This window comes from Equus przewalskii, chromosome 14 (genome assembly GCF_037783145.1).
Source record: "Equus przewalskii isolate Varuska chromosome 14, EquPr2, whole genome shotgun sequence".
Classification (NCBI taxonomy): Eukaryota; Metazoa; Chordata; class Mammalia; order Perissodactyla; family Equidae; genus Equus; species Equus przewalskii.
The window spans coordinates 67,460,104-67,487,898 of NC_091844.1; the positions used below are offsets into that span (position 1 = coordinate 67,460,104).

The 27,795-nt window shown below is 43.8% G+C and overlaps 1 protein-coding gene across 1 annotated transcript in view; it reads right to left on the reverse strand.

Moving 5' to 3' along the window:
* The window catches only part of PLB1 (phospholipase B1), a 126,983-nt gene extending 101,331 nt beyond the window's left edge, over positions 1-25,652 (reverse strand). The window contains exons 1-4 of the mRNA XM_008517767.2: positions 25,535-25,652; positions 20,299-20,508; positions 1,633-1,694; positions 290-353 (exon numbers count right to left, since the gene is read on the reverse strand). Coding sequence (XP_008515989.2) covers positions 290-353; positions 1,633-1,694; positions 20,299-20,386 — 214 coding nt within the window. The 5' untranslated portion in view covers positions 20,387-20,508; positions 25,535-25,652. The remainder of the gene's footprint in view (positions 1-289; positions 354-1,632; positions 1,695-20,298; positions 20,509-25,534) is intronic.
* Positions 25,653-27,795: the final 2,143 nt, after the last annotated feature.

Here is a 27,795-nt window from a genome sequence, read left to right on the forward strand (position 1 = left end):
ACAACTTCTGTGACATTGTCCGCCCGCCTCAAGGTGAGCTCCCAGAGGTCACCTTCACCCAGGCAAGTCACTGTGGGGCCATGTTGGTTTTATCTCGGAGTGCTGTGTTGGGCTGTGTCCCTCCATAGAAATAACCGAGGGGGAAAAGGAGGAGGCGTGAAGGAGTAAAGATGAGGAAGAGGCAGGACTTGAGTGGCCAAAAGGTGAAGAGGAGTAGGGTTGGAGCCTCTGCCAGTCACATCAGAGAGAAGATGCTGGCCTTCCTGGTTCATGGCTCAGGGTCGTATACCTGACTTAGAAGGCACACTGGATCCTGACTTCTTTGGGTTGCATAACAGAAAATTCTTCAGGGTCTGCAACGAAACCAAACATCAGAAACATCAACTGCCTTGTATGGAAATATTGCAGATCTTGAAAGCTTGGTGTAGAAATGACCCTGTACTTGTTCTATCTAGGTTCGAAATCCAGAAATAACAATTGTGCTAGTCACGTTCTTCTAACCCTACCCAAGTCACCTGGTAAAAAGTGACATGTGTCTGTTGACAACGATTTTAGCAGGTTGCAAGTAAGGATGCCCCAAAACAGTGGGGTGGAGAAGGAGGGAAAATAAAAAAGAAGAATAAAAACCAATTGTTGGGATAATGAAAAAATTCTGGAGATAGATAGTGGTGATGGTTGCACAACATTGTGAGTGTACTTAACGTGATTGGATTGTACACTCAAAAATGGCTAAAATGGTAAATTGTATGTATATTTTACCACAATAAAAAAAGAAATTATTGAGAAGAGACTCAGTATATATAGACTAAAAAATTAAAAAGTCCATTCTATGCTACTATATTTTTTGTATTACCTACCTCCTCTCTTTTAATTTGATTATTTACACAAAAGCAGGTGTATGAGGCATTACGTTTATTTGCTGCTGGAAGCTGGGCAAACTTGAAAGTGGGAGACTCTCACATCCCCACTAGATGGGTGTGCCCTAAGCCCAGAGGGGCTGACAGCAGCAGAGGAGGGACTGGGTGAGCAGTGCCCGGTCCTCAAAACTACTCGGGCCACCTCAGATGCTCGTGAGTCCAGAGCAGCCTCTGCTTCTGTGAACCACATGGAAGGCTTTGGGAAGGGAGATCACATGTTTTCTCCCCAGAATTGAGAGTGGAAGGGGAAATGCTCCAACAGGGGAAAATGTGCAGTAAATCAGGAGCCTGACCACGTTCGCCATCATAAGAAGACACAAGTTAATTTCTCTTGAATTACTGATTGCAGACAGAGATAAAGCATTTACTCTCAACTCTTATCTTGTGGATGTTCTGGGAAGACCTCACCCAGATGCCTTCAGATAACTCACGGCATCTGCTTCAAGGTTCACAGAGATAATAAGCCCATTTATAACTCTCTTGGGACACTTCTGGGAACCGCCTGCTCGGTCTGCAGGGATGATGAGCCCCAAATTTCAGGAGACACGGTTATGCTGTCTCTGCCCTGCCAGGCAGCCAACAGTCCCTGGGGGAAGCTGTTCATTCAGACCATTCCCTCAAGGCCTCAGGGAGGGACCTGCCAACTTGCATCAAGACTTGGATTTACCCACTAGAAGAGAATCCCACCCTCCTCCCATGAGGGCAAAATCCTCACCTCTGGCCATAACTGCTCTTCCAATGTATTTTCTCCAGGAGAAGTATGGGCCTGGGTGGTCCCTAAAAGAAAGCAAAAATAGTTCAGGTTATTTAGCTGGAATTAACTCCCACCCAGATTTGTAGCTTTCATGCCCTTCCCCCCAGCCCTACCTATATGCCCAGCTCAATAACATCCTTTGTGTTAGGAAAGCCCAAATTCTATTCTTCCAACTATCACCTCCATTGTTTGGGACACTGTGCTTCCATTAATGCAGCCAATTAGGGCAGAATCCCCAGGCTCAGAAGCAAAAGTGTTATCTGGGTGGGGTCAGCAATAACCCTATATCATGCATAGGAACGTTGTCATAGATTCCTTTACTGTTTCCTTAGCAAAAGGCAGAACTCTTGAGGAAGGTAATGTTGGACAAAGAGCTGTTGTTGTTTGGCAAGGCAGGACAAAGCGGTGAAGACGCAGGACGTTCCAGGATAGTCTGAAGGGTGATGTGAGCTTAGGAGAAGAGCTAATCATTGGATTTCCGGCAGCCACGACCATTCACAATAGCTGGACAGGGATTGCGTTGAGGGGTCTCCCTGAATGTAGGCGAAGGGGAAGAGGAGGCAGGTAGAGAGACCACAAAGATACTATCCTCGTCCAGCTTACTTTAGGTCCACTTTTAAAACATTTAAATTTTTTTACTTTTTAAAAATATAATTTACATATGATAAAATAGACTCATTTTAAGTATCCAAGTCAATGAGTTTTCCCATAACACATTTGGCCTTTTAAATATACAAATAATACCGTAGTACAATTAACAGCACTCTAAATAAAGAACCAAAAAATTGCCCACAGTGCCATTACCCCTACAACCCAAAGCGGTTTCATTTGTTCACGTTGTTCACAGTCTCATGTCCACCACCAGGCTCTGATGCGACACACTTCTGGTTCAGTTGAATCAATGTGGATGCAATTGTGTATCCTGTGAGCTCCCTTTAATGTTGTACTGTAAGCATTTTTCATATTGTTACGTAATCTTGATGCTTACTTCAACAGCTTCATGACACATTGATGAGACTGATATGTAATCAGAGATCCGAGTCCCTGGCTTCCTCTGGCTTCTCCCTGCCCAGTTCTCTGCCCAGGTGCACACTCCTTGTAAGGGCACACCATTCGAGAACCCCCAAACGGCATTAGGCAATGCAAAGGGAGGCTTGATTTCTCTTCTACCCCTGCCTTCTTTGGCAGCTTTAACTTGTTGACCCGGAAAAGAATTTATTGGGCATTTCAGGACGAGCAAGAATATATTTCCATTTCATACCCGCTGCGAGATCAGGCACTGATTTCCAGGTTGGAGCTCATAACAGGAATGATGGCTATGACCTCCTCCAGACCTCAGCGACCCTTCTGAAATTCCCAGCAGAAAGCTTTCTGGGCAGAAAGAGGCACATGATGGAAGGTGCAGAGGTGTGGACAAGAAGGAACACTGAAAAAGGCTGGAGCACAGGGTTTGTAACTGGAGGGCAGGGAGGGTTGGGCAAGGTAGATGAGGCTGCATGAACAGACAGCAGCTGGGCTGCGGGGCTGCAAATGCCAGGCTATCCCATGACCAACAGGGAGCCATGACCCATCTTTGAAGAGACGAGCATTAGGATGTGTTCTAAGATGATTGTCACTCTGAGAGTGGTGGGGTGGGTGAATCACCAGGGCAGAGATTTGATGCTATTATGGTATATTCTTTAACAAAAGAGCAAAGGCAATACAATGAAGCAAAGACAGTCTTTTCAACAAATAGCACTGGAACAACTGGACATGCACATAAAAAACTGAATCTAAAAATGCAAAAATCATTCTTAGCTTACAGATCATGCAAAAACAGGTGGCAGTCTGTATATGGCCCACGGGCGATAGTTTACCAGCCAGTCCCTGATCTAGACTGGTACCGAAGAGGTCATCAGGGTGAAATAGGAGGATGGCGTCTCTCAATAGCCCTCAGCCCCAAGAATGCCTGAGATTGACTTCTAGATTCCCAGGCTGGCTGCAGATGCCATAGCTCCTCATGGGGCTTTGCTGGGACCTTCACAGGTAGAGGAACACAGCTGCTGGGTGCCAAATGTCCCCTCATTTTTGAGAAATGTCACCTTCAGAACATCTAGTCCTCCAGGCTCCAAGCCTGGGAGAAATATAAGATTGCTCCTCAAAGAAAGCCTTTGGTCCCCTGCTTTAAATAGCAGTTTTCTTAAAAAAGATTTTTATGACAGCAAATATACTCAGCATTCTATATTGTTTATAACATTTAAAAAATCAATACAGCAGAAGATCTAGCCCAGTGCCTGCACAAAATACATGTTGAAATATGTTAATTTTGATGAAAGGTACCGTCATTTCATTATCAAAACAATCCAGGGATACGGATGTCGTTACTAGTATAATTTTATAGCAGCAAAAGTTAAAATTTTTCTTTAGAGAGGTGGGGCTGGGTTGAGAGCTCCTATCTGCTGATTCTAGATCTAAAAGGTTTGAAAGGGGCTCAAAAGAGGCTGTTTTTTGAAGATTATCAATGGATTCCTACATCTTTTCCTGCCTCTGCTATGGAATCTTCAAGGCCTTATTTTTGATTCTACAGACATTCTATTATGCATTTCCACATTTGTGTGTGTGTGTGTGTGTGTGTGTGTATATATATATCTGTTGAGAGCCTTAAAGTTAGCAAGAACTTGGGTGTCAAGAGCCGGAGACAAGAGAAGTGAAGAGAGTGAGCCCAACATTCGATGCTGTTTTTACTCTTGAAGCATTTGCCAAATCACGTTCAACAGAAATCAGCAGGAAAAAGGCTAATGTGCTGTGCAGACTTCAGGCAGTTCCATGGAGCTGGGGGAAAATACTGGAGTTCATGTCCATCCAAGAGGAGGGGCCCTGGTAAGCATCCCAGGCTTTCAGTTGGCACTTCAAAGAGCTAGTCCCTTGGCACATGGATAAACTTGAAACAGACCAGCTTCTAAAAGGACTGAAGCCCTGCTTTAATTGGTTTGATTCTTGCTTAGGTTAAGGTGATCTTCCCCAACCCAGCTGCCTGCCAAAAGCAAAAAAGTAAAGCCTTTAGGGAGGAAGATGGCACCATCCCAGAACATAAAATTATCTCTCAAATTTTTTATATATAATGACTGGATTTCAATTTAAAAAAATTATCAGGAGACAACACCAAATAATCAAAAACCAAGAGAGAGGAAAAAAACAAAACAGATAATAGACCAGTGAGAAGTGGTAGACTAATGTGGAATAAATGGGGAATATCCACAGCTTTGCTAGCCCGATGTTTGGTTTCCAGTTGGGGTGAGAGGTGAACCAATCAGATATTTAATGAGGCAATCCAGGAAATGAGAAGGGCTGAGGCATGCTCTTTACATCTTTCTGGCTGACTGGGAATCTATGCATGTGCTGCGAAGACCGGAAAGAGCCCCATGTCAGATTAAAGCTAAGAGAAAGTTGAGAATTGGCCGCAACTTCGTGTTCATTCCCCAGCCTACACACAGCTCAATCAACAGAGCCTTACAGGCTCACGGTGTTTGAGCACATCTTCTGCCCAAATCACTACTGATCACTAAACTGTGCAGATCCAGGGGTGACTCCTAGGAGGCCGGGTTAAAAAAATTAAAATAAGAATTAAAAAACTGAGCAAAGACCACAGTGGCTGCACACCATGAGAGAGACAGATTCCGCAGTTTAAGTGCAGGCAAGTTACTAAAAAACAAACCAACCACCCTCAGAAAAATAGGACAGAATTCAGAATTGCTAAATGTTATTAAACATGTCCAGTTTTCAACCAAAAGTTACTAGACATGCTGTGAGACTGAAAAGAGAGTCCCATACTCAGGAAAAAAGCAGTCAATGGAAACCAGTTCTGAGTCAGTCCAGATGTTGGATTTTGCAGGCAAAGTCTTCAAAGCAGCTGTTATATATGTTCAAATAATAAAAGAAAAACATGAAGACTAATGTTTCAATAAATAGAGGCTATATATACACATATTAAAAAAAGGAAATTCCAGAGTTGAAAAGTACAATAATTGAAATGGAATATTTGCTGGGTAGCTCAGAACCAACTTGACGTGACAGAAAAAAGAGTCAGTAAACTTAGAGATAGAGCTATAGAAAGCACATTCCTGAAAAATCCAGAGGAAAAAGATGGGAGGAAAATAAACAGAGGCTCAGAGATCTGTGGATACTGCCAAGCATACAAACATACAAGTAATATGAGTCCCGAAGAAGCAGAGAGAGAAAAAGGCAGAAGAAGATTTGAAGAAATAAGGACTGAAAACTTCCCATGTTTCATGAAAAATATTGAGTCACAGATCAAAGAAGCTAGGAAAAAAACCCAAAACTTTAGGTAGGGAAAACACAAAGAGAATTTTATCTAGACACATCAACTATAATAATTGACGTGTCTAGGTGTAGTTCTAAAGCCAAGGAAAAAATCTTGAAGACAGCAGAAGAAAAACAACTTTTCACATACAGGAAACCAACATAATGATTAACGACTGACTTATCATGGGAAACAAAGAAGGCAGTGGAGTGACACATTCAAAATGCTAAAAGGAAATGACCCCAGATGGAAGCATGGCAATATAAGAAGGGTGAAGTAGAGAAAGAATAGATATAAAGATAAATCCAAAATAATATTGACTCTATAAAACAGCCCACAGACTATTTTTGTATGGCTCTCTAGGTAGGAATGGTTTTCATGTTTTTAAAGGTTATTAAAACGAACAAACGAAGAATACATGATAGAGGTAACACATGACCCACAAAACCTAAAATATTTAGCAAATGGCCCTTTCCAGAAAAAGTTTGCCAACCCCAATATAAACAATAAAAATATGGCGTGGGGTTTAAAATATGTGTAACACCTTGCTGTGTGTGCAGACTTGGAGTAAATGGAGTTACACTGTTCTGAGAAGGTCTTTCCTTGATGTGGGAAGTGATAAAAGCACTGATTTATATTAGACTTTAGTAAGTCAAGGATGCATGTTACAATCTTAATGCCAAAATAACAAACAGCATATAATCAGCAAGCTAATGTTGGGCAGGGCAGGGTGGTAGAACTGAAACAATAAAACGGAATCCAAAAGAAGGCAAAAAAGGAGGAGAAAAGATCATAGAACAGGTAGGACACATTAAACAATAAATAGTCAGATATCATATTTAAACACAGTTGGGAAGATGAGAAAAGAGAACCTGAGGGGTGTATGAGAACCTCCTTCAGTATCTGAAGGCCTGGCCTTCTTCCATGTGGCCCCCAAACCAGGACTGGAACAGTGGAGACAGGTTGTCCCTTGGTAGAACAGTGGAGCTACTCAGACAAGAAAGGGCTGCCCAGGGCGCTGGTCCAAGCAGAGGCTGGGGATCATGGTGCCGTGTGGCACACACACTGGGCAGATGTTAGGACTTTGGACACTCCTGATCTTATCAATCTTGCCAAGCCTGTTTCCTCACCCATAAAGTGAGGTTGAACAACCAGAAGGACCTACAACTAGAATATACAACTATGTACTGGGGGGCTTTGGGGAGAAGAAGAAGAAGAAAAAAGATTGGCACCAGATGTTAGCTCAGGTGCCAATCTTTAAATAAATAAATAAATAAAATGAGGTTGATAATCTCTGCCTCATGGAGTCGCTGTGAGCGTTCAGTGCTCATACACGCAGCACAGCGTCCGATGTACGTGGTGAGGGTGCAGTAATTGGTAGTTACACTATTATGATTTCAGCATCAAGGAGGTAGTCGGCATAGACCGTCTTTCAGATCCTTCCAGTCTCAACATTCTGGGATTTCCTCATCTAACTAAATGCTCAGAAGTTCATGGTTTTAACTTGATGATAACTGCCTTGGGGTACCACAAAGAGGCTGTGCCTGGAATCTAAATGTGAAGTAGTTAGACCTGAAGACCCAGATGAAAACTTAGGACCCCTGGGTCCTGTCGCCACTGACTCCGGGAGTGACTTGGGCCCTCATTCCAGTTCTCTGCTTCCCCCCAGGTAAATGGGAAGAAAATTCTTGCTTATTCCCACAGCACCCCAAGGCGTTGTGGAAGAAATTGTCAAAGCACCTGTGGCATGATTAAGCCCCAACCACAGGATCCTAGGGGAATTCTTCCCTTTCGGAAGGTTGTTTTAGCCTCAAGCTCATGGATCTATGTACGGCCGAGAACTCCCTTAAAAAGTCCCAGCTCAGTAAGGGAGAAAAACCCTGTATTTTTCCATCCTGATGAGAATGAAGGAGAAAGACATCTGTGCACACTGTGAGAAACAGGTTTGGCTGAGATTAGTCATCCAAGTTGGACAGAGCTGTGACCACTTGGGTCCTGGAATCAACAAAAGGCCACCGGAGCATCAGGCCTTGGCTGGGTTGGGTCACACACAAGTCTCCCTTAGGGAAGCACCTTCTGCAGCAGTGCTTTCAACCCGTCACCTGCTGCCCAGCCCCCACACACAGACGCTCAGATTTGCTTGGGCTGGGCTGGGCTGGGGCTTGAGTACGCTGGGCACCAGCAGCTTTTAAACGCCCTTTGAGTGATGTTCATGTGCTTCCATGCTCCGAGGTCAAGAGCCCTGACTCTTCAAGAAAATTCAGCTGTGTTAGCCTAACAACTGGCCAGGGGTAGGTAGGGTGATTTCAAAAGCAAAATTAAAACAGCTCATGCACTATTAGTAGATTTCCTTTATGTTTTTCCAATTATACTGTGTCTGGAGCACAATTTTCCACCCCTGTCCCTGCCCTGAGGAAAGACAGCCATTTGTGACCTGGATCAAGCCTTAATCTCTCTGAACCTTGACTTCTTCATCTATAAAATGGGGATAAGACTGGCTTCCCTGCCTTCTTGATGGGGTTGTTGTGAGGATCAAAGAACAGGAAAGTGCTGTGTCACTAGGAGAGGGCTGTGCACACGCTAGGGGTGACCTGTCTCCCTGGATGAAAGGCAGGAGCTTGCCCTGGGCAGTGGGGAGGACTGTCAAGGCCAACACATGTGGAATTGAGGCCACTCTTCAGCGTGCATTAAATTCTTGGGCTCTTTGAAAAGTGTAACATCCTCACAGCATCTCTAAAGGGTAACTAGAGGCAGGATTTATGACCCTGTTGGCATTTTCACAGGCTCAGAGAGGCTGGGCGACTTCCACCAGCTCAGACAGACCACATCAACAAGGGTAGGGCAGGCCTCGTGTCAGCACTGCCATCCACTCAGCAGGGGTGGTCCTGGTGAGCTGGGAAGGAGAGGCTCCAAGTCGGCCGGTGTTTGTCCCCTGTGCTCTTGGGGATTGTAAGCAAGTCTTTGGGGCTTTATCTGTCACTCATGCAGCACTTCATTCCCATTCACACCCAGGGCCTGTGGGACGCTGCTGTTGACCTGTGAGCAGGCACTGCACGTGACTATCTGTAGGTGCTGAGTCAGAAACCATGAGTCACGCTGGCTGCTGCTCCAGCACCAGAATTCCTGGTGCTCCAAGGAGCGTGTATGTTAGCGTCCCGTCAGTGTGATGCCTGGGCAGTCACATGCCACAGTCAGTGGAAAGTGACACTGAGGGCCAGAAAACTTTTCTGGGGTAGCTAGACTGACCTCTGAATGTTTGTCTTAGAATTCTAGAATGGCCCATGTGGGCGGATGTTTGAGGTCATCTCATTTAATACCTCAGGAAACTAAGACCCACAGAGGTTAGCACACTTGCCAAAGACCACTCAGCAAGTTACTAAAAGAGCCATGTGTGGAACTTGATTCTCCTTAACCTAGTCTGGAATGCTTTCCTTGGGACCAGTCTTTTTAGAAGAAAGTTACAAAAAGGCTTGTTATGTGCATTGTTCTATAGGCTGAATTCCCAGCACATGGAAACCTATTCTTTTGCCATGTCTACAAGACCAGTGTTTCCAGCTGCCCTTACCCATCAGTCAATCTAGAGTCATTATCAGAATGCCAATGAATGCTGTAGAATTAATACCATCATGACCTTTTGGTAGACATAACTTCTAGTCTGATGAGATTACAAAAATCATCAGAGACAATTTGGAAATTCCCAAACTACCATTCTCTAACTATTCCATGTCCTGTGCTGAGGACCACAGGGAGACACCAGCACCCATTACGGATTCCATTCCAAGCAGAGACCAGTGCGCCCTCCTGTCTCTATCCCGATGCTCTTCCAATATCAAGCATCATACACTCTGTGCCCCAAGAGAGGGAAGAAGGCTCTCAGGAGCATCCTAACAGGAGAGAGCATATTCAAAGTTTCTTGAGATTTTGCCCTTGGCTCATTGTATGACCTCAGACAAGGAATGCTCTGCTTTCAGATTGTATTTTCCTCAACTTCCTCATGGGGACAATCGAGGCAGAACCGGAGCCAAGAAGGAACAACCTAAAGAAGAGAGTCCCAGGATGAAGGCGAACAAGTGGTACCTCGGCGGTGGCAGGCCAGAGCCCTGATCCCTCTTATACTAGTATCTTCCACCATCACTCGCAGCTGCAGCTTTGCCTTGGCCACCATGGGCCAGAACTTTAAAGGGGACCAGGGAGCCCTAAAGCTGGATAGGGGCAGTAGCAACGATTAGTGAGCTCCAATAGGAGGGGAATCTCAGGGAACTGTGTGGAGGCCTCACAGTCTCCCCCATTAGGAAGGTTTCCTTCCAGAGACAACTGGAAGGTTCTGGCATGAAGAAGGGCGCATTGCCTGAGGACCACTATTTCTCACTGAGATGCAAGAATGAAGAGCAAATGGCTACCTAAGGCAGGAGAAAAGCACTCGGCCTTCCCAGAGCACAGCAAACTCCCTGCTGGGCCTCTTTCTAGGAGTGAGGCACACTGATTCACCAGTGTGTTGCCTCTTCCAACTCATGACTTTTCATGTCTGAAGCTAGCAGACTCACCTTGCCCAAAATACCACTTGTATTAGGCCACTCCTCTGCTGAAGAATCTTTAATAGCTCCCTACTTCCCACCACAGCAAACCCAAATTCTAGGCGTGCTGGGTGACCATGGGCCAGTCGCTTAACCTCTGTAGTGTTCAGTTTTTGTAAATGTAAAATAAAAGATTTGGAGTAAATCATTTTAGAAGTCTCTGTAAACCAAAAGACACTATGATAATCTCTATTCTTCTCGTTTGGGGATTTCAAAATTCCACTTTATCTAACTCGTCACCTCCCCCAACACCAACCCTGCACTCCAGTCCGGCAGGCCTGCTCCCAGCTCCTCAAACCCATCTTGTGGAGCCCCCACTTGACCTGTGGGCATGCTGCTCCCTGCCCTTGCATGCCCTCCTGCCTCCTCTGTGTTTCTCTCAACCCCACTCATCCTTCAGCACTCAATCGAGTTTCACCGCCCGCGTGAAACTTCCCAACCCACATTCATCTCTCAGTTCTCTGAATCCTATTGCTTTTCTTATAGCTACTTGCACCTATTTTGGTACTTAATTCTTCTCCAGTGATTTTATGCAGATCAGTTCTCTTTCCCCAGAGGGTTCCTTACATCTGGTTTATTATCTACCAGGCAGGCTCAGCCCACCTCGGTTCTTAGAAGGGTGCTCCGACAGTTAACTGACAGTAGCAAAAATGCAACTTGATGAAAATGATGATTGACAATAAAGTCCTAAAAATCTACAAGGTACAGATGACATGCCAAGAAAGTAGGACTCCGGAGCCCCCACAGAAAATCCCATACCTGTGCTTGCGGCTCCGAGTAGGAATTTGGAGGCATGTGCAAGTTGGAGTGGGGGTGGGATGGGGATTGAAGCATCTGACGTAGATGAGGGAGACTGCCACCAGAGTTCCAGGGGCGGCTCTGCCAGCAACTAGATATGCGACTCCAGCAACTCCCTGCCCTCTCTTGTCAATCACTGGAAGGACTTGGGCCCCCAGAAGTTCTCCAACATTGCTTTCTACTCTTATTTGGAAAGACAGTATTTCTAGAAGGCCAGACTGGCCACCTCCAGGAAGGACTCTAGGCCCTTGTAAAACAAACGCTGACTGACTTTACTTGTTCTGACACTGACAGAGGTATTCTTTTCCTCACACAGTGAGTTCACCCAGCTCCCACGTTTGCTTTGCAGTGACAGGCCTGGAATGGGAGCATTGCCAAGGCAACGAGTGTTCATTCATTAGCATGACGACCTCCTGGGGAACTTCTGACCCATTCCAGGAAAATCAAATTCTAGCGAAAATGGTATTTTTTTTTTTAGAAACAGTGATTTATTGCCAATTTGCTTTTGCCAATTGCAGTTTGGAGATAATGATATTTTAGTGTTATAAACCCAAACTTTCAGAACAGGAATCTGTTTTCATATGTGTTGTTTGTTGAGCCCATTTTAAAGTGTAAATAAAAGCCCAGTGGTGATTCTTTCCTCCCTTGGGCTCGACTGTAATGCAGGGTGGTAGTAGAAGGCCCTGGCTCCGGACACAGACTCAGGACTGAATTTTGGCTCCTGTACTTATTAGCTGGATGACCTTGAGCAGGTTATTTTTGAGTCTCAGTTTTCTCATCTGTAAAATGGGGACAATAGTGCATCCTTCTTAAAGGGAAGTTGTTATATGTGTACAGTGCTTAGCATGGGGCTGGGCTGTTCTAGAGACCCTCACACTATGAGTCTAGTTTGAAGAGATCCTCGAATGGTAATGTCCCCAGTGCCTGACAGGATGACATTTATACAGTCTCTGAAGACAGATGTCTCCATCCTAGGCCTCAAAGAACCTCACAAATAATTTTTCAAGGAGTCTGAGCAGCACACAATAGAAAATAGCCGAGCACAGAAAGAAACAAGGTCTCCAGAAGCAAGAATTAGCAGGAAAAAATAGAGCAGAAACAGATCAAAGACTTCGGATACTGAAATTATCAGATAAAAATTATAAAACTACTATGTTTAAAAAAATTTTTAAAAATGGAAGTAGACCATCATCTTACACCGTCACAAAAATTAACTCAAAATGGACTGAATGTAAGACTTGAAAGTAAGACCCAAAACCATAAAATTCTTAGAAGAAAACATAGGCAGTATGTTCTTTGATGCTGGTCTTAACAGTATCTTTTTGAATATCTTATCTCCTCAGGCAAGAGAAAGAAAAGAAAAATTAAACAAATGCGACTACATCAAACTAAAAACCTTCTGCAAGGCAAAGGAAACCATCAACAAAATGAAAAGACAACCTACCAATAGGGAGTTAATATACAAAATATATAAAGAACTTACACAACTCAACAACAACAAAAAACCCAATTAAAAACTGGGCAGAGGGGGCCCAGCCCTGTGGCCAAGTGGTTGGAGTTTCGTGTGCTCTGCTTCAGTGGCCTGAGTTCGTGGGTTAGGATCCCAGGCACGGACATACTCCACTCATCGGCCATGCTGTGGAGGCATCCCACATGCAAAGTAGAGGAAGATTGGCACAGATGTTAGCTCATGGCTACTCTTCCTCAAGCCAAAAAAAAAAAAAAGAGGAAAATTGGCAACCTTCCTCACCAAAAAAGAAAGAAGAGCAGAGGATCTGAACAGACATTTTTCCCAAGAAGATATATAGATGGCCAACAGGCACATGAAAAGATGTTCAACATCACTAATTATTAGGAAAATTCAAATCAAAACCACAAGGAGATATCACCTCATGCCTGTCAGAATGGCTGCTATTAAAAAGACAAGAAATAACAAGTGTTGGAGAAGACGTGGAGAAAATGGAACCCTCATACACTGCTGGTGGGAATGTAAACTGGTGTAGCTACTATGGAAACAGTATGGAGATACCTCACAAAGTTAAAAATAGAATAACCATCTGATCCAGCCATTCCACTTCTGGGTATTTATCCAAAGAACATGAAAACATAAATTCAGAAAGATATATGCACCCCTATGTTCATTGCAGCATTATTCACAATAGCCAAGACTTGGAAACAGCCTAAATGCCCATCGATGGATGAATGGATAAAGAAGATGTGGTATATATATTTGTATGGTATATATGGTACACATACACACACACACACACACACACACACACAGTGGAATACTACTCAGCTATAAAAAAGATGCAATCTTGCCATTTGTGACAACATGGATAGACCTTGAGGGTATTATGCTAAGTGAATAAGTCAGACACAGAAAGCCAAATACTGTATAATTTCACTCATATGTGGAAGATAAAACAACAACAACAAACAAATACATAGACACAGAGAATAGATTTGCAGTTACCAGAGGGGAAGAGGAGAGGGGAAGGGCGAAAGGGGTAAAAGGGGCACATATTTACAGTGATGGATGACAACAAGACTTTTGGTGGTGAACACAATGTAGTCTACACAGAAGTCAAAATATAATGGTGTACACGTGAAATTTACACAATGTTTTAAACCAATGTTACCTCAATAAAAAATTAATTAAAAAATAAAAGACAAATGTGAGGATATTTATAGGAACACAAAATTATTTTAAAAAGTAACATTGCAAATTTGGTAAAGAACTAAATATAAATTAAATTTGAAAAGTAAAACCAGTTTTCAAAATCTTCAATGATCAGGTTTGATAGCAAATGAGACACAAATGAAAGGATAAATGAGGACATGTCTCATAATAAATTATTAGAATGCAGCATGGAAAGACAAAAAGATGGTTAAATTGGAAGAGAAGCTAACGGGCATGGTATATAAAGTGAGAAAACCAAACAAACACTTAATTGGCACTCCAGAAGAAAAAGAAATGATGGAGAAGCAATTTTTCAAGAGATATTGGCTGAGAATTTTTTCAAAACTGATGAAAGATATTAGGATTCAAGATTGCTATAAATGCCCAGCAAGATTAATTCACAGGAATTAATGACATGGGAAACAAACCTACAACGTAGACTGTGGTGTACTTTTCCAACGACGGCCGTGGCATTTCCTCCCATCCTGGTTGCCCTTTTGAAACATGACTTTTACCACTCCTCCCCTCCAGAGGTGAAGTCTATTTCCTTTCGTTTGAATCTAGGCTATCCCCGAAACTTTCATTGACCAATGGAAGCAGCAGAATGACTCTTGGACCTAAGCATTAAATGGCCTTATTGCTTCTATTTTTGCTCTTTTGGGGCCCTGAGTCACCAGGTAAAGAAGCTCAGGCTGTCCATATAGAGAAGGAGGCCATTGGAGGAGCACCAAGACACCCTTGTACCAAATCCCCAGACACTTTAGATCCTCCTAGTCGATCCTAGACAACATTATGTGGAACAGGAACAAGATGTCCCTTCTGAGCTCTTCCCAAATTGCAGATCCACTGAATTGTGAGTAAATAAAATAATTGCTGTTGTCAATAAGATTTAGAGTAATTTGCTATGCAGCAATAGATAACTATGACACAGAAGATCAGGAAAGTTGAAAATTAGTTCTTTGAAAAGACTAATAAGGTAGGCAAACTCTAGCAATATGAATCAAAGGAAAACAGAGAAGTCACAAATAACCAGTAATGGAAACAAAAAGGAGGCATGACTACTGCTACAGACATCAAAAAGATAATAACAGAAAATCATATATAAATTTATGCAAAAAACTTAAATTTACTTGAAATGGACACATTCCTAGAAAAATAAAACTTTCTAAAGTTTACTTAAGAAGAAATTAAAAATGCAAATAATTCTATAACCATTAAAAAATTTTCAGTAGGCAAAAATCTACCAAAAAATAATATCCCAGGCCCAGATGGCCTTATTAGTGAGTTCTACTACCAATTAAAGGAAAAAACATAATTCTATCCTTATTAAAAACCTATTCTAGAAAACAGCAAAATAGGAAAACTCCCAAATTCATTTTATGAGAATGTATAACATTGGTATCAAAATCCAACAAGGGCAGTGGAAGGAAAGAAAATTAAAGCTTAATCTCATTCATGAGCACATAATAAAAAAAAAATCCTAAAGAAATATTAGTAAACTAAATCTAGCAGTATATAAAAACAAAATGCACCATGACCAACTTGATTTTATTCCAGGAATGCATGGATGGTTCAACATTAGCAAATCTATTCATATAATTCAACATAATAATAAATCTAAGGGGAAAAATAATATGATTATTTCCAAGGATGCTGAAAAGACCTCAACAAACTTTAGCATTCATTCCTGATAAAAATAAAAACATTCCAGAAAATAGAAATTTGTGGATACTTCTTTAATGTGAAACACACGAACACACATATATATGTGTAAGTATGTATGATTCTCAAAGGCCATCATCTATGAATGGATATAGTGTAATTTCAGGATATATTGTTAAGTGAAAAAAATCAAAATGCAAAAAAAAGTGTATAGTAAATTATATTTTGTGCAAAAAGGAAGAAAACATAAGAATATATATTTTCAGAAAGAAACAGAGAAAGGATATGAAAATAGTGACATTAGTTACCAACAGGGCTAAGAATAAGGACTTCTCTGACTGTATCTTTTCACGTAGTTTTGACTCTTGAACCATGTTAGTGTTTTATATATTCAAAAAATAAAGTAAAATTAACGAGAATGGGAGAAACTCTATAACTGAGTACCAAAAGAGACAAACTCAGCTATATGTCAAATAACCACACAGAGAGAACAAAAGAAAAAGACCCAGTCCAAGTGATTTTAAACACAGCATTTTGATTATACACCCTGAGTGGATATATTCTAAGGACTAAAGAACAGCATAGAAATTGTGAGCTTCATTTGTTGATGGTGATGGTGGTGGTGTGGTAATTCCAATATTATGTTGAATGTATCATAGGATTCAGCAAATGAGTAAATTTATTGATGTTTTTGTGACCCTAATGTGTATTGTGGGAGAAGGACAATCCAAATCTGGAATGGGGGAAGGAGATAAAAGCCCAATTCTAAGAAAAATTAAAGATATTTATATAAATTCATTTTTTAAAAAAGAAAATTTTGTTTCTTAACTCTGTCCACTGAGAGGGCTTAGACAAAATGACACTCCAGCAGCAATGAACACCCTAGCACCCAGATCTCGGTTTCTAAACAAAATCCCCTACCAATTGGAACCTTGAAGAAAAAGCTAATTGCATGACTGAGACAGGGAAAATACAAGATTAGCCCAGAATAGCTTGTTCTGTAAAGTTAAAAAGTGCTTAAAAATCAGTGGGGACACAGGAGTCAGCTGGAAGGGTTTTTTCACTGGCCAAATCTGTAATAACTTGAGCATGAAAATGAATAATGACAGGACTAGATTATAACACACTGACTAATAAAAGAATCCAAGTGCATTTTATATTAAAAAGATAAAACGTAAAAAGAGTAGGGAAGAGAAGAGAATCTTCTTTTTATGGAGGGTTGTCAACTAATAACATTACAAGGAATGCTAGACATTTTAAAATCACCATTTTACGCTCACCATGGTAATAATCAGTTCAGGCAAGAATCGTCAGCGGATGCTCAAACCATTGGGTATAAGAATTGTCACATGATATCACAGTCTTTCCCTACAGATAACTTATAAATCACGTGGGGGAAGGTACCATTACAAGGGTGAAATCCAGCAGGCACCACCTTAACCAAATCATCAAATCTGATATCACCAATAGGGTATTCACCAACATCACGTGTATCCCCTAATGTGACACGTCAAGGACACGACAGGATCTCTGTTGTATTTCTGCCCAAAGAGTTTAATCTGATTCTAGCAGTAAAGACACAATTTGGCCAAATCCAAATTGAAGTGCCTACAACAAAAGCCAACCTAAATTTTTCAGTGACACAAAAGAAAGAAAAAGGCTAAAGAACTGTTCTAGATTAAAAAAGATTGAAGAGGCAGGACAAGTAAATGCAATGTCTTTGGTAAATCTAATAAGCTATGACTGAAAAAATGAACAACATAATAAAAAGCCAGTTAATTTAATTTATCACAATAGCAGATTAAAGTAATAAATCATACGATCATCTCAGTAAGTACAGAAAAAGTATTAGATAAAATTCATCATCCACTCATGACTAAAAAAAAACTCTTAGCAAATTAGGAATAAAATAGAACTTTCTTAGTCTCATAAAGAGTATCTACAGAAAAGTTTGTAGCAAACACCATACTTATTGATGAAACATTAAACACTTTCCTTTTGACCTTGGGAATAAGATAAGAATGCCTCCAACCATCACTTCTATGAAAAATTGTAGTGGAGGCAGCGGCCAGTACAATAAGGCAAAAGAAAGAAATGGTATAGAGATTGAAGAGAGCAACAAAACTGTCATTATTGGCAGGATTGTATATATAGAAAATTCAAAAGAATACACAAATAACTTATTAAAATTTGAGTTAATTGGGTTCAAAATCAATATATAAAATCAATTTTATTTCTATATACCAATAACAAACATTTTCAAAATAAAATTTTAAAAATCATTGTATCATACACAAAAATATCATATATCTAAGAATAAATTTAACAAAATACGTGCAAGACCTCAACAGAGAAAACTATAAAACTTCGGGAGGCATTAAAGAAGATCTAAGCACACGCTTATGGTTTGGAATACTCAATGTTGTAAAGATGTCTATTTCCACCAACCTGATTCAGAGAATTCAAAGCAATTTCTATCAAAATTCTAATGGGTTTTTTTTGGGTAGAAATGGACAAACTGATAATAACATTTATATGGAAGTTCAAAGCCAAGTCACTTCCAAAGAAGAAGAAAAAATAGAAAGACTTGCTTTTCCCAAATAATAAAACTTACTACAAAGCTATAGAATTAAGACAATGTGCCATTGGCACAGGGATAGACAAATGGACTAAAAAAGGAGAATTTTGAAACAGATGCAAGCACACAGGAATCCTTAGATGTGAGCAGAGGTGTCTCCGCAGAGCTGTGAGGAAACAACTGACTTTTCAATAAATCATGCTGAGAAAACTACGTATCTACGAGACAAAATATATATAAAATTGGGTTCCTCGCTTATACTAATCATCAAAATCAACCCCACATCTATTAAAACAAGGTTCAAAGACCCGAATGAGAAAAGCAAATTTATAAAGCTTTTAGAAGGAAATATAGGATAATATCTTCATGACCTCAATGCAGGAGAGGAGTTCTTAAGAACAACACAAAGAGCACAAGCCATAAAGGACAATATTAAAAAGTTTAGAAATGGAGAGACCGAATATCAGACAGTGGCCAGACCATAGATGACAGTAGAGCTCTGACCCACACCTCTGCAGCGGCCCGTCCAGGAAGCTCCCCCACCACCCCTGCAGCAATCAGCCAGGCACAGTCGGGACCTGGTCCATGACAGCAGCTTCCAACTCAAGACCAACCAGAGGAAGCCAAATATGTTCCCCAAGTGAATCACTTAAGATGCCTCGCTTCTAGTTAGCCAGCCTCCAGCTTCTTCACGGCAACAGCCTCCAACCAGAGCACACCTGAGCCCCCGCTTTTTCACTATCTGGCTTTCCCACTCCCCTGCCTGCCTTGGAGTCTCTGTCAAACGCAGGTGACCGTGGCTGACTCCCTTGGTATAGCAACCTCTGAATAAATAGCCTCCATTTGTTCTCATCTGGGTGGTCTTCATTTATTTCCCCCAAATTAAGAACTGTGCTCATCTAAAGTCTCCATAAAGAGAATGGAAAGACAAGCTTCAGAGTAGAAGATATTTGCTGTACATTTTACCGAAAAAGAGCAAGTGCACAGCATGTATGAAAAACTCCTAAAAATCAATGGGAAAAAGAACAAACCCCTACAAAAATGGGAGACACACTTGAACAGGCACTTCACAGAAGAGGAATTCAAATGGTCACTAAACGTAAAGAAAAAAAGCCCCTCATTAGTAATTAGGAAAATGCAATCACCCTGTGCAGTCAGCATAGCAGCATTATCATTCTCCCCTACTGGCAACTCCCCATCTGGCACCACTCCCACCTTGCACCCTCCCCCTCAGGCTCAGAGAGGGCAAGTGACTTGTCCAAGGTAAGCAGCAGGGCTTGGACCCCAGCCAGGCCCAGGCCTCTGCCCCGCACCTACTTCTTTCCCTCTGGGGCCTCCAGGGGAAATGCTTCCCACTCTGGGCCCAGGCCTCTCATTTGGAGAGGGTGAAAGATTATCTTTAAGGCCCTTTTCTCTTTAAAAGATTCTGCCTTTCCAAGCAAAAGGAGGAAGGAAGAGCCAGGGGTCGAGAGAAGAGAGGCAGAGAGAGATTGTGGCCCAGACACAATCTTCTAATCATTAGCACCAGGAGAATCCAAAACCCTGGCTGGGAGCTCCCTCGTTTCAATCAGAGTCAACAGCACTAACGAGTGTGGGCAATCCTTTAGAATTTATCATCCTGAATTCTGCCTTCCTCTGTTCTTTTAGCAAAAACAAAACGAAGCCCATAAATAGTAATGATCAAAATGTGCTTATCATTAGTATATCCATTTCAAGGATGAGAAAAAACAAGGTTCAGGGAGGTAGACCATGCCCAAGGCCACACAGCACAAAGAACTAGAATCCAGGTCTTAGTGACTCCCGGCACCCACGCTGTTTCCCCCACCGTGGAGCTGTTGCCCTTCTTGAGAGCTGCCTCTTGCCCCACAGCCTTGGGCACTTAAACCTCAGCATTCCAGCCTGTTTGGGTCTGAACTGTGCAACTTGTGCTCATGGAAAGGACACGTTCCTCTCCCGAGCTCCGTGCCTAAGCAATGTGGGACACCAGCAGGGCTGACCCATCGGTTGTCCTCTGAGCAAATGGCAGACTTACCTTGGCCCAGAAGCAGGAGCAGCCCCAGGAGGAAAATGTGTGGTCGTAGCCCCATGCCAGAATCCTCCAGGTGTCTCGGGCCTTGCATGAACCGTTTCTGCAGATGGATGGGCTGTCACTCTCCCTCCTGCTTTTATGCTCCTCTATTGTCTGATTGTGCACTTGTCATAAATTTTACTGTGTTCACCTTTGAAACGGGGAAGTGGCTGGCTGTAAACGATAAATATTAACATTTAGGCAGAAGAGTTCTCGAGATAGATGGGTCAAAGATGGGTAGCGTGTGTTCTAGACAAAGGCACCAAAAGACCAGGACCACACAGCCCCCTTCATATGGCCTTCCAGGAGGGCAGGTGCCCAACAGATTGCCTGTGTCCAAGGACTGATCTGCTGGGAGGAACGTGGGATTGGAAGTTTGGAAGGGCCACAGCTGTGGGAACCAGGCGGGGCCACTCATACCAGGCTCTGTGGTGTGCTCTTTACATGTGTTAGCACTATTGGCACCTATTATCTACGTAACCTATTAGCAGCTGTGAAAATAACGGAAAAGGTAACCATCAAAAGTGAGAGATGAGGTCCATCGTTTGTTCTTAAATTTTGTTCTCTGATTTTTGCTTCTAAAATGTCCTAAGAGGAAATGTCCTAGAGGAGGGAAGATGCTCCATTTTAATTTTAGCAACAATCAGTAGAGGTGCCTTTTGGGAAAGGTACAGGCCCATGAACTAAAATCTTATAGGGATGCAGTCCATGCCTTACTCAGGAGGCATTTTGGTGACTGCAAAAGCTGAGTTCTTGCTATTGTCCGAGAATCCACAAGGGGGTGCTAGACTAAGCCTCAACCACAGGGCCTATGAGGATTAAAGCAGCACTGGCCTTGGAAGAGTATTTTCCCAGCTGGGGGTTACGACCCATCATTACACCATGAATTTAATTTGGTGGATGATCAGCCCATTTAAAAATATTAAATAGAATATAAAATATCTCAGGATATTGCATAGCATGAGCGTAAGTAATGTTTGGGAAACTTGTTTCAGCTACATGTGGTGATGTGATATGTATTTCTTAATATGGGTCACAGTTAAAAAAAATTGAAAACCACTACCCCAGAGAGTAGTAAATCAGGTCCACAAAGAAATCTATAGACTTTGAGGAAAAGATAACAGAGGTTTGTTTTTCCCTCTGGTTACAGATGCAGCTAGACCAAATTCCCTGGTGCTAGGAGCTAAAAGCAATGCCTGTGATTGATTTTGGGCTTTGCGAAGAAAAATAAGTATAAGTTAAACTTTCTAATGGTTCTGAACAGAGAGTGAGTCAACTTGTCCTCCTCTTTCAACAGGGAAAACCTAGTCCTTGGCTCTTGGGTGGGTTCTGCTAATATGATAGAAGTATGTGTTGTCGGTAGCCTGTCATCTAGGACAAGTACCCATTGGGGACAATTTTACTGAAGACACCCAACTGGCAGAGGAAGAGCCCCTGCCAGAACTGTGAGAGGAGTGGAACCAGAGTACTGTCTATCTCAGAATAATTTGCAGTGATACCAGTAATGCCCTGAGAATTGTCTGCCCCAAGTTTCAGCTTTTCTGAAATATCTCCTGGCCCTCACCACGATGGCCTTGTATGGCTCACTGCCGCATGGAAATAGTCCTGTGCTCCTCATGGGCTTCCTGAAGGAGAGGCTAGGCTTTTCTCTTCTGCCATCTTGGCACCCCCAAAACCCTTCCCTACTGGAGCGCCCAGCTCAGTGTCCTGCGCATACTGGGCCCTTATCAAATCTTCATTCGTTGGTTGAGTGTTCTCCAGGGGCAAAGAGATAACTGGTTTAACCAAGCCTGTATTCTCCAAGACCCTTCCCAGTCACAGAAGGAAAAGGAGGCATGGAGTAGGAATCTCTAAACCCAAATGTTATCCAGACGCCAGTGTTCTCATGTATTCAAAACAAAAGACCTGTGTACACACACACATTCAAAACATTGTCCAGTGCAAGTAACTGGGCTAATTTGATTTCCCATGGGCAGATGCTCTGCTTATGATCAAAACACTAAAGACAAGAAGAATTTAGTTAAGGAGTGAAAAACTGAGAGACAAAATGAAAAAGGGACCAGCAATTTGTATCCAGAAAAAATATAATTTTCAAATACTATAGACTTATTAATAAAAAGAGAAAGAACAATAGGGTCAATCCCAGCAGAACACACACTCGTGAGACCTGGCCTTCCTGTTCTTTGCCATCTCCCAGCAGATAGCACATTCCTGTCATAGCAGGCATTCGTTAAAAGTTGGATGAATAAATAAATAAATGAAAGAATAAAAGGAAAGAGACCAAGACTACTGTAAAAAGATCAGCTCAACAGAACAGAACAGAAAATATGAAAGGGATACAAATCATATTTTAGGACAGAAAACTGAGGAAAAAGAGAGAGGTATGTTGCCCAATGTCATGAAGCATGTTGGGAAGAAAGAATAGAGAAGCCACAGTGAGGTTTTCAGCTCATGGCTCTTTCCCAAGGTCACACTGTTATTCTCCCATGTAGTGACTTTCAATCCTGGCTGCACATTGGAACCACCTGGGGAGCTTTTGAGAAAAATACCTGTGCCTAGGCTTTACCCTTAGCGATTCTTTTCTTTTTTTTTTTGAGGAAGCCTGGCCCTGAGCTAACATGCATGCCCATCTTCCTCTACTTTATATGTGGGATGCCTGCCACAGCATGGTGTGCCAAGTGGAGCCATGTCCGCACCCAGGATCCGAACTGACAAACCCTGGGCCGCCGAGAAGTAGAACATGCACACTTAACCGTTGTGCCACCGGGCCGGCCCCTCCCTTAATGATTCTGATTTAACTCGTCTAGGGTGGGACTTGGGCATCAGTCCTTTTTAAAGTTCACTGATGGATTCTGATGTGCTGCCAGTGCTGAGGGACAAAGAGGGCTCCATCTCTGCTGTCACTGACAAGCGGAAGGTCCCCAGGACAAGGTCTGATGCCAGAACAGGCTATTGACAGTTGACAAAGTCAGACTGACGTGGCAGCCTCTCCAGAAAGAAAACCCATGGGAAAACACCGAATAGGACACTGGGACTTATCTCTCAGAGGTCAGGGAGTAGATGAGGAAAGGGTTGGATTCTAGCGCCTGGACAGCCCCAGTCATTGAGCACCAGGATGTGTAAGCTAAAGTTCCAGATCGACCATGATTCCCCTCGTCACCTGCGGTCATTTCCCTTCGTCGTGTCTTGGTTTCCTGATCTGTGAGATTGACAGCGTGAAGTCCATTCTCTGATGTGCAGTGTGAAGAACAGACCCTTGGCAGTTGGGGAAGGAGTGAGATGAGCTGCCTGCTTCAAGCCCACAGGATACTCGCCCTCCTGCATCAGCCATTACTGCAGAGAAGGGCACTGTGACTTGCTCACCGCCATTTACAGAGGGAGCGTGAGACCCCCCCCACAGCACGAGCCCTGACATCCTTCAAGTCACACAGCTACTCTGCCTGTTGGTCCCTCTCTTTTCTCTCCTTCCCACCATCTCCAGACTCTGAGCTCCCCAGACCCTCCAGTGCTTCCCAACCTCTATGCCTCCTAGCACATGGAAGATGGTGATATTCACACAGGGTGACCAGATGAGGCAATTTGTGGTTTGAGGTGATCAGCTGGGGGTCTTGGATAGCCCCAGGTACCTCCTGGCAGTCCTGAAGGGCCAGGGGATCAATGTCTTGGCCCATCTGTAGCCCTTAGTGCTCTGACAACCAAGTGAAGACTTCAATAGCATTCACTGAGCACCGACTAGGTGCCAGGCATCTCGCTAATCAAACTCATAGATGTTCCCTCATTTATACTAGCTATATTCCTCAGGGGTGAAAGGTCTCCACTAAGGTCCCTCCACTAATGAGTTGTAAAAGGAGCTTCTGGTCCAAGTCTTCTGCCTCCATATCCTTTAGTTTCTCCCCGGCGTGACTGAGAGATGGGCCTGGTGATATGGCCTTAAATGCCCTTCCAGAGGGAAGTCGGGGAAGGTTCTGGATTCTGCGTTGGTGGAGGGCAGCCTCTGGCTCATGCATCCAGTTTGTCAGGAAAGTCTGGCAATTTGACCATTCCCCTCTGGGTGCTGAGTCTGAGGGGACCACCCAGCCTAACCACAACACAGCCCCAGCCTGGGGCACTCGTTCACCTGCAGAGGAAATGTAGCTTCTCCTGGTGGGAGCACCAGAGGCATTGTCCTTGGTACCACCTCAGGAGGACAAGAGAACCAAACAGGAATGCTCTGCGACATCCCAGCTGGGTGAATGCCAGGCTATGACCTCCCCTCCCCTCCTAGGGAGAATCCCACCCAGAGGTAGGAAAACAACAGCGACTGGGTCAGAACCGGGCAGAGAGCACCTTAACAGCCACCTAGTCAGTTCTCCCCCACCCCCACTGTACAAGAGGAAATTAAAGCAAAACAAGAGGCAGGGCTAGTCTGCAACTAAAGGCCTGAGCTAGGTTTTGGATTCCCTGATTCATGATCAGCGCTCTTTTGCACTCATCATGTAAGGCTGAATCACCTTGATCACCTGCTGCAGTGGTATTTTTAATCCAGTTTTACAGATAAGAAACTGAAAACTCAGAGAGGATTAATAACTTGCCCAAGGTTGCTCAACTACTAAGGGTAGAGCCCCGAGCACGTGCCTTCTCTACCACAGCCCAGGAGTGGACAAATTCAAGCCATAGAGACTCGGCACAGGCCCTGTCCTGGCACGTACCAATATCAACATAAAGCCAGGGCACACCTGTCCATTTTGGGAAGAGGGTTCCCATGGAAACATGCTGGCATGGCCAGCAAGCACTGGCACAGAGGAGAAATTCTTCTCTGGACGTTCAAGAGCTGAAAGCCCATGTGGCAGGGCCAGTGGAGTGCTCTGGGGAGAGAATTGGGGAGAGAGTACCCTGCCCATCAAGGGAATCCTGCAGAAACTTCTACTGTGTGGCTCATCTTTCCCTTACTCAAGTCCCTTTGCATCCCGTCTGTGAGAGCTGTGACCTGTTCTTCAAATCCAAAGGGAATAACCAAAGTCTCCCAGCCTTTCCTGGGAATCTCACGTGCTTCAGACCACGCTGGGAGTCTCCCAGTTCCCACAGCCCCAGCCATCGCCCGCAGACCCCACATGCCTCCTTGGCCTGCATTCAGAGCAGAGCACCTGCCCAGAAAGCTTCTCCTGGCCTAGGAATCCAGGAAAGAAAGAGTATCTCTCTACCACTGGCCAGGACAGCTTACCAGCTGGGGACATCCTCCATCCACACTGCCGCTCTGGAATGGGGCCTCTGGGCCTTCCGCTGTGAGGCAGGGGATTGCTGTGGTATGGTGTCATCAGCTTGCTCTATGGCTGGGCTGTCAGTACCCACCAGACACGTGGCGTTAATAGGTTTAGTAATGACGATGATGCACAAATGTGTTTGCTGTGCCAGCTCCAGGCCCACTGTTGACCTTTGATGGCACTACCTGGGGAGAGAGCTGTGCGAGTGGGTAGGGAGAGGGTGAAGGCTGGCCTCCGTCCCAGGGCCCTGAGGCAGATAGACCTGCCTAGACAGGTGGGGCCGGGCGGACAGATCTGCGCTAAGCTCCAGCCAACAGGACAGCCAGACTGGATCAGGCACAGCGCTGAGGAACCTTGTCACCTGAGGTTCTGTTTCCCAGTCACTCCATCCCGAGGGAGTGGCACTGCTGGCTGAGGCAGGCCAGCCTGTTGTTCTTTTCTTCCTTCACAGATTCAGGAAGGGCCTTATTCATAACTGGAGGGTTAGCATCCAGAAGAGAAAATCTAAGGAAAAGGGCTTTTCAATCTCATATTTTCTCCGTTCTAATCCACGCACATTTTCATACTATAACGTTTCTGAAAACAGACTTTGTCTTCTAACCCGCAGATATGTTTAGAAACTTGCTCTGGATGACACAGAGAGCAGGTGGTGATGCCAAAATTTTAATACAGGTTTTTCTGCTTCAAAGGCCAGTTCTCTTAACCCCCACACAATGCTTCCTTACTTTTGTTCATTTGGGTTTGTTCCTTAATTGACCCTTGGAGGCCTCCCAGGGGCCTATGTGGCCAGGAACCTGCAGGGATGTGGGTCTTAATCCCAGGCCCATGAGCACGGCTGGAAGCTCAGTGTGGTCGCTGCGGGACTCCGATGGCCCCTTCTCCTTCCCACACACTTTCTTCTTTGCTTCTGGGAGCCACCTGGAGCCAAGTTTCCAATTGTTCCTCCCTGTTGGCATTGAGATCCATGCTTTCTTAGCCAGTGTGAGACTCCAAACTCTCGAGTTCTGATATTTCTTCCCAGATTCCTATACCAGTCCCCGCAGGCTGGTCACCTCAACCCCTTCCCCCACCCAGGGTGACCTTTTAAAACACCTTCCACTTACTCATCCCCACCCTTCAATGTGGCTTCTGCTCCCAATGCTCTTCCAGAAATGCTCTAAGGTCAACAATTATTCAATCTTACTTGACATCGCAGCAGCATTTGACAGCTGACCTCATCCCTAGTCTCAGAAAACTCTGCCCTTGGCCTCCATGCTTCCGTTTCCTGTTTTCTTGTCTCCAGCTCTTCCTTCTCAGCCTCCTTTGCCAGCTCCTTCTCTGCTGCAGTACCTCCTCAGGACTCTGGCCTGGACCCTCCTCTCTCTCTCTGGCTTGTCTCTCAAGGTAATCTCGCAGCCCCTCTACGTATGGCTTCATTTAAAATCTATGTGTCAATGATTCCTACATTTCAATTCGAGCCAGCCCTCTCTTCTAACCTTCAAACCCCGTAAACTCATTCATTGACTCAACATTTCCACTTTGATGTTTCACAGGCATCTCAAACTGAAGGAGTTAAGAGCTGAACATATGCTCGTCCCCCACTCATTGGCATCCCCATGGGAAGTGGAAACAGTGGTATAGACAGACCCAGGACCCATTCCTGAAGAATCCCTCTGCTCAGCCCCAACAGACCATCAGTTGCTGAGTCCTATCAATCCTAAATCACCCTCATGAAACCCTCACGAAACCCTAAATCACCTCATGAAACCGCTGACCATTCTCCATCTTCACTGCCCCAACCAGGGCCCAGGCAGCCATCTGTGCTCCCGGAATGGCTGCGATAGCTGGCCCCATGTCTACTACTGCTTGTTCCAATCTAATTTCTTTTCCCACAGCAGCGTGAACGATCTTTCAGGTGCAAGCGTGATGTCATACCCTCGTATAAAATGCTTTCACAGCTTCCCACTGCTCTTTGGACACAGTCCAGCCATCTTAGTATGGTTTATAAGGCCTTGCATGTCCTCCTCCCCTCCAGCCTCAAGCCCACTCTCCCGTTCTTCTCTGACCCCAGGCTTATTGGGCTCTTTTCATTTCCTTGAACATGTCATCCTTTTTGCTACCTGGGAGCCTTAGCACGTGCTGTTCCCTCTGCCTGGAATTCTCAGGCTGCGCCAATCCCCTTCCCACCCCTTGGCCTCACTAACTCTCCTTCTGGGCTCCTTTAAATATCTTTTCCTAAAAT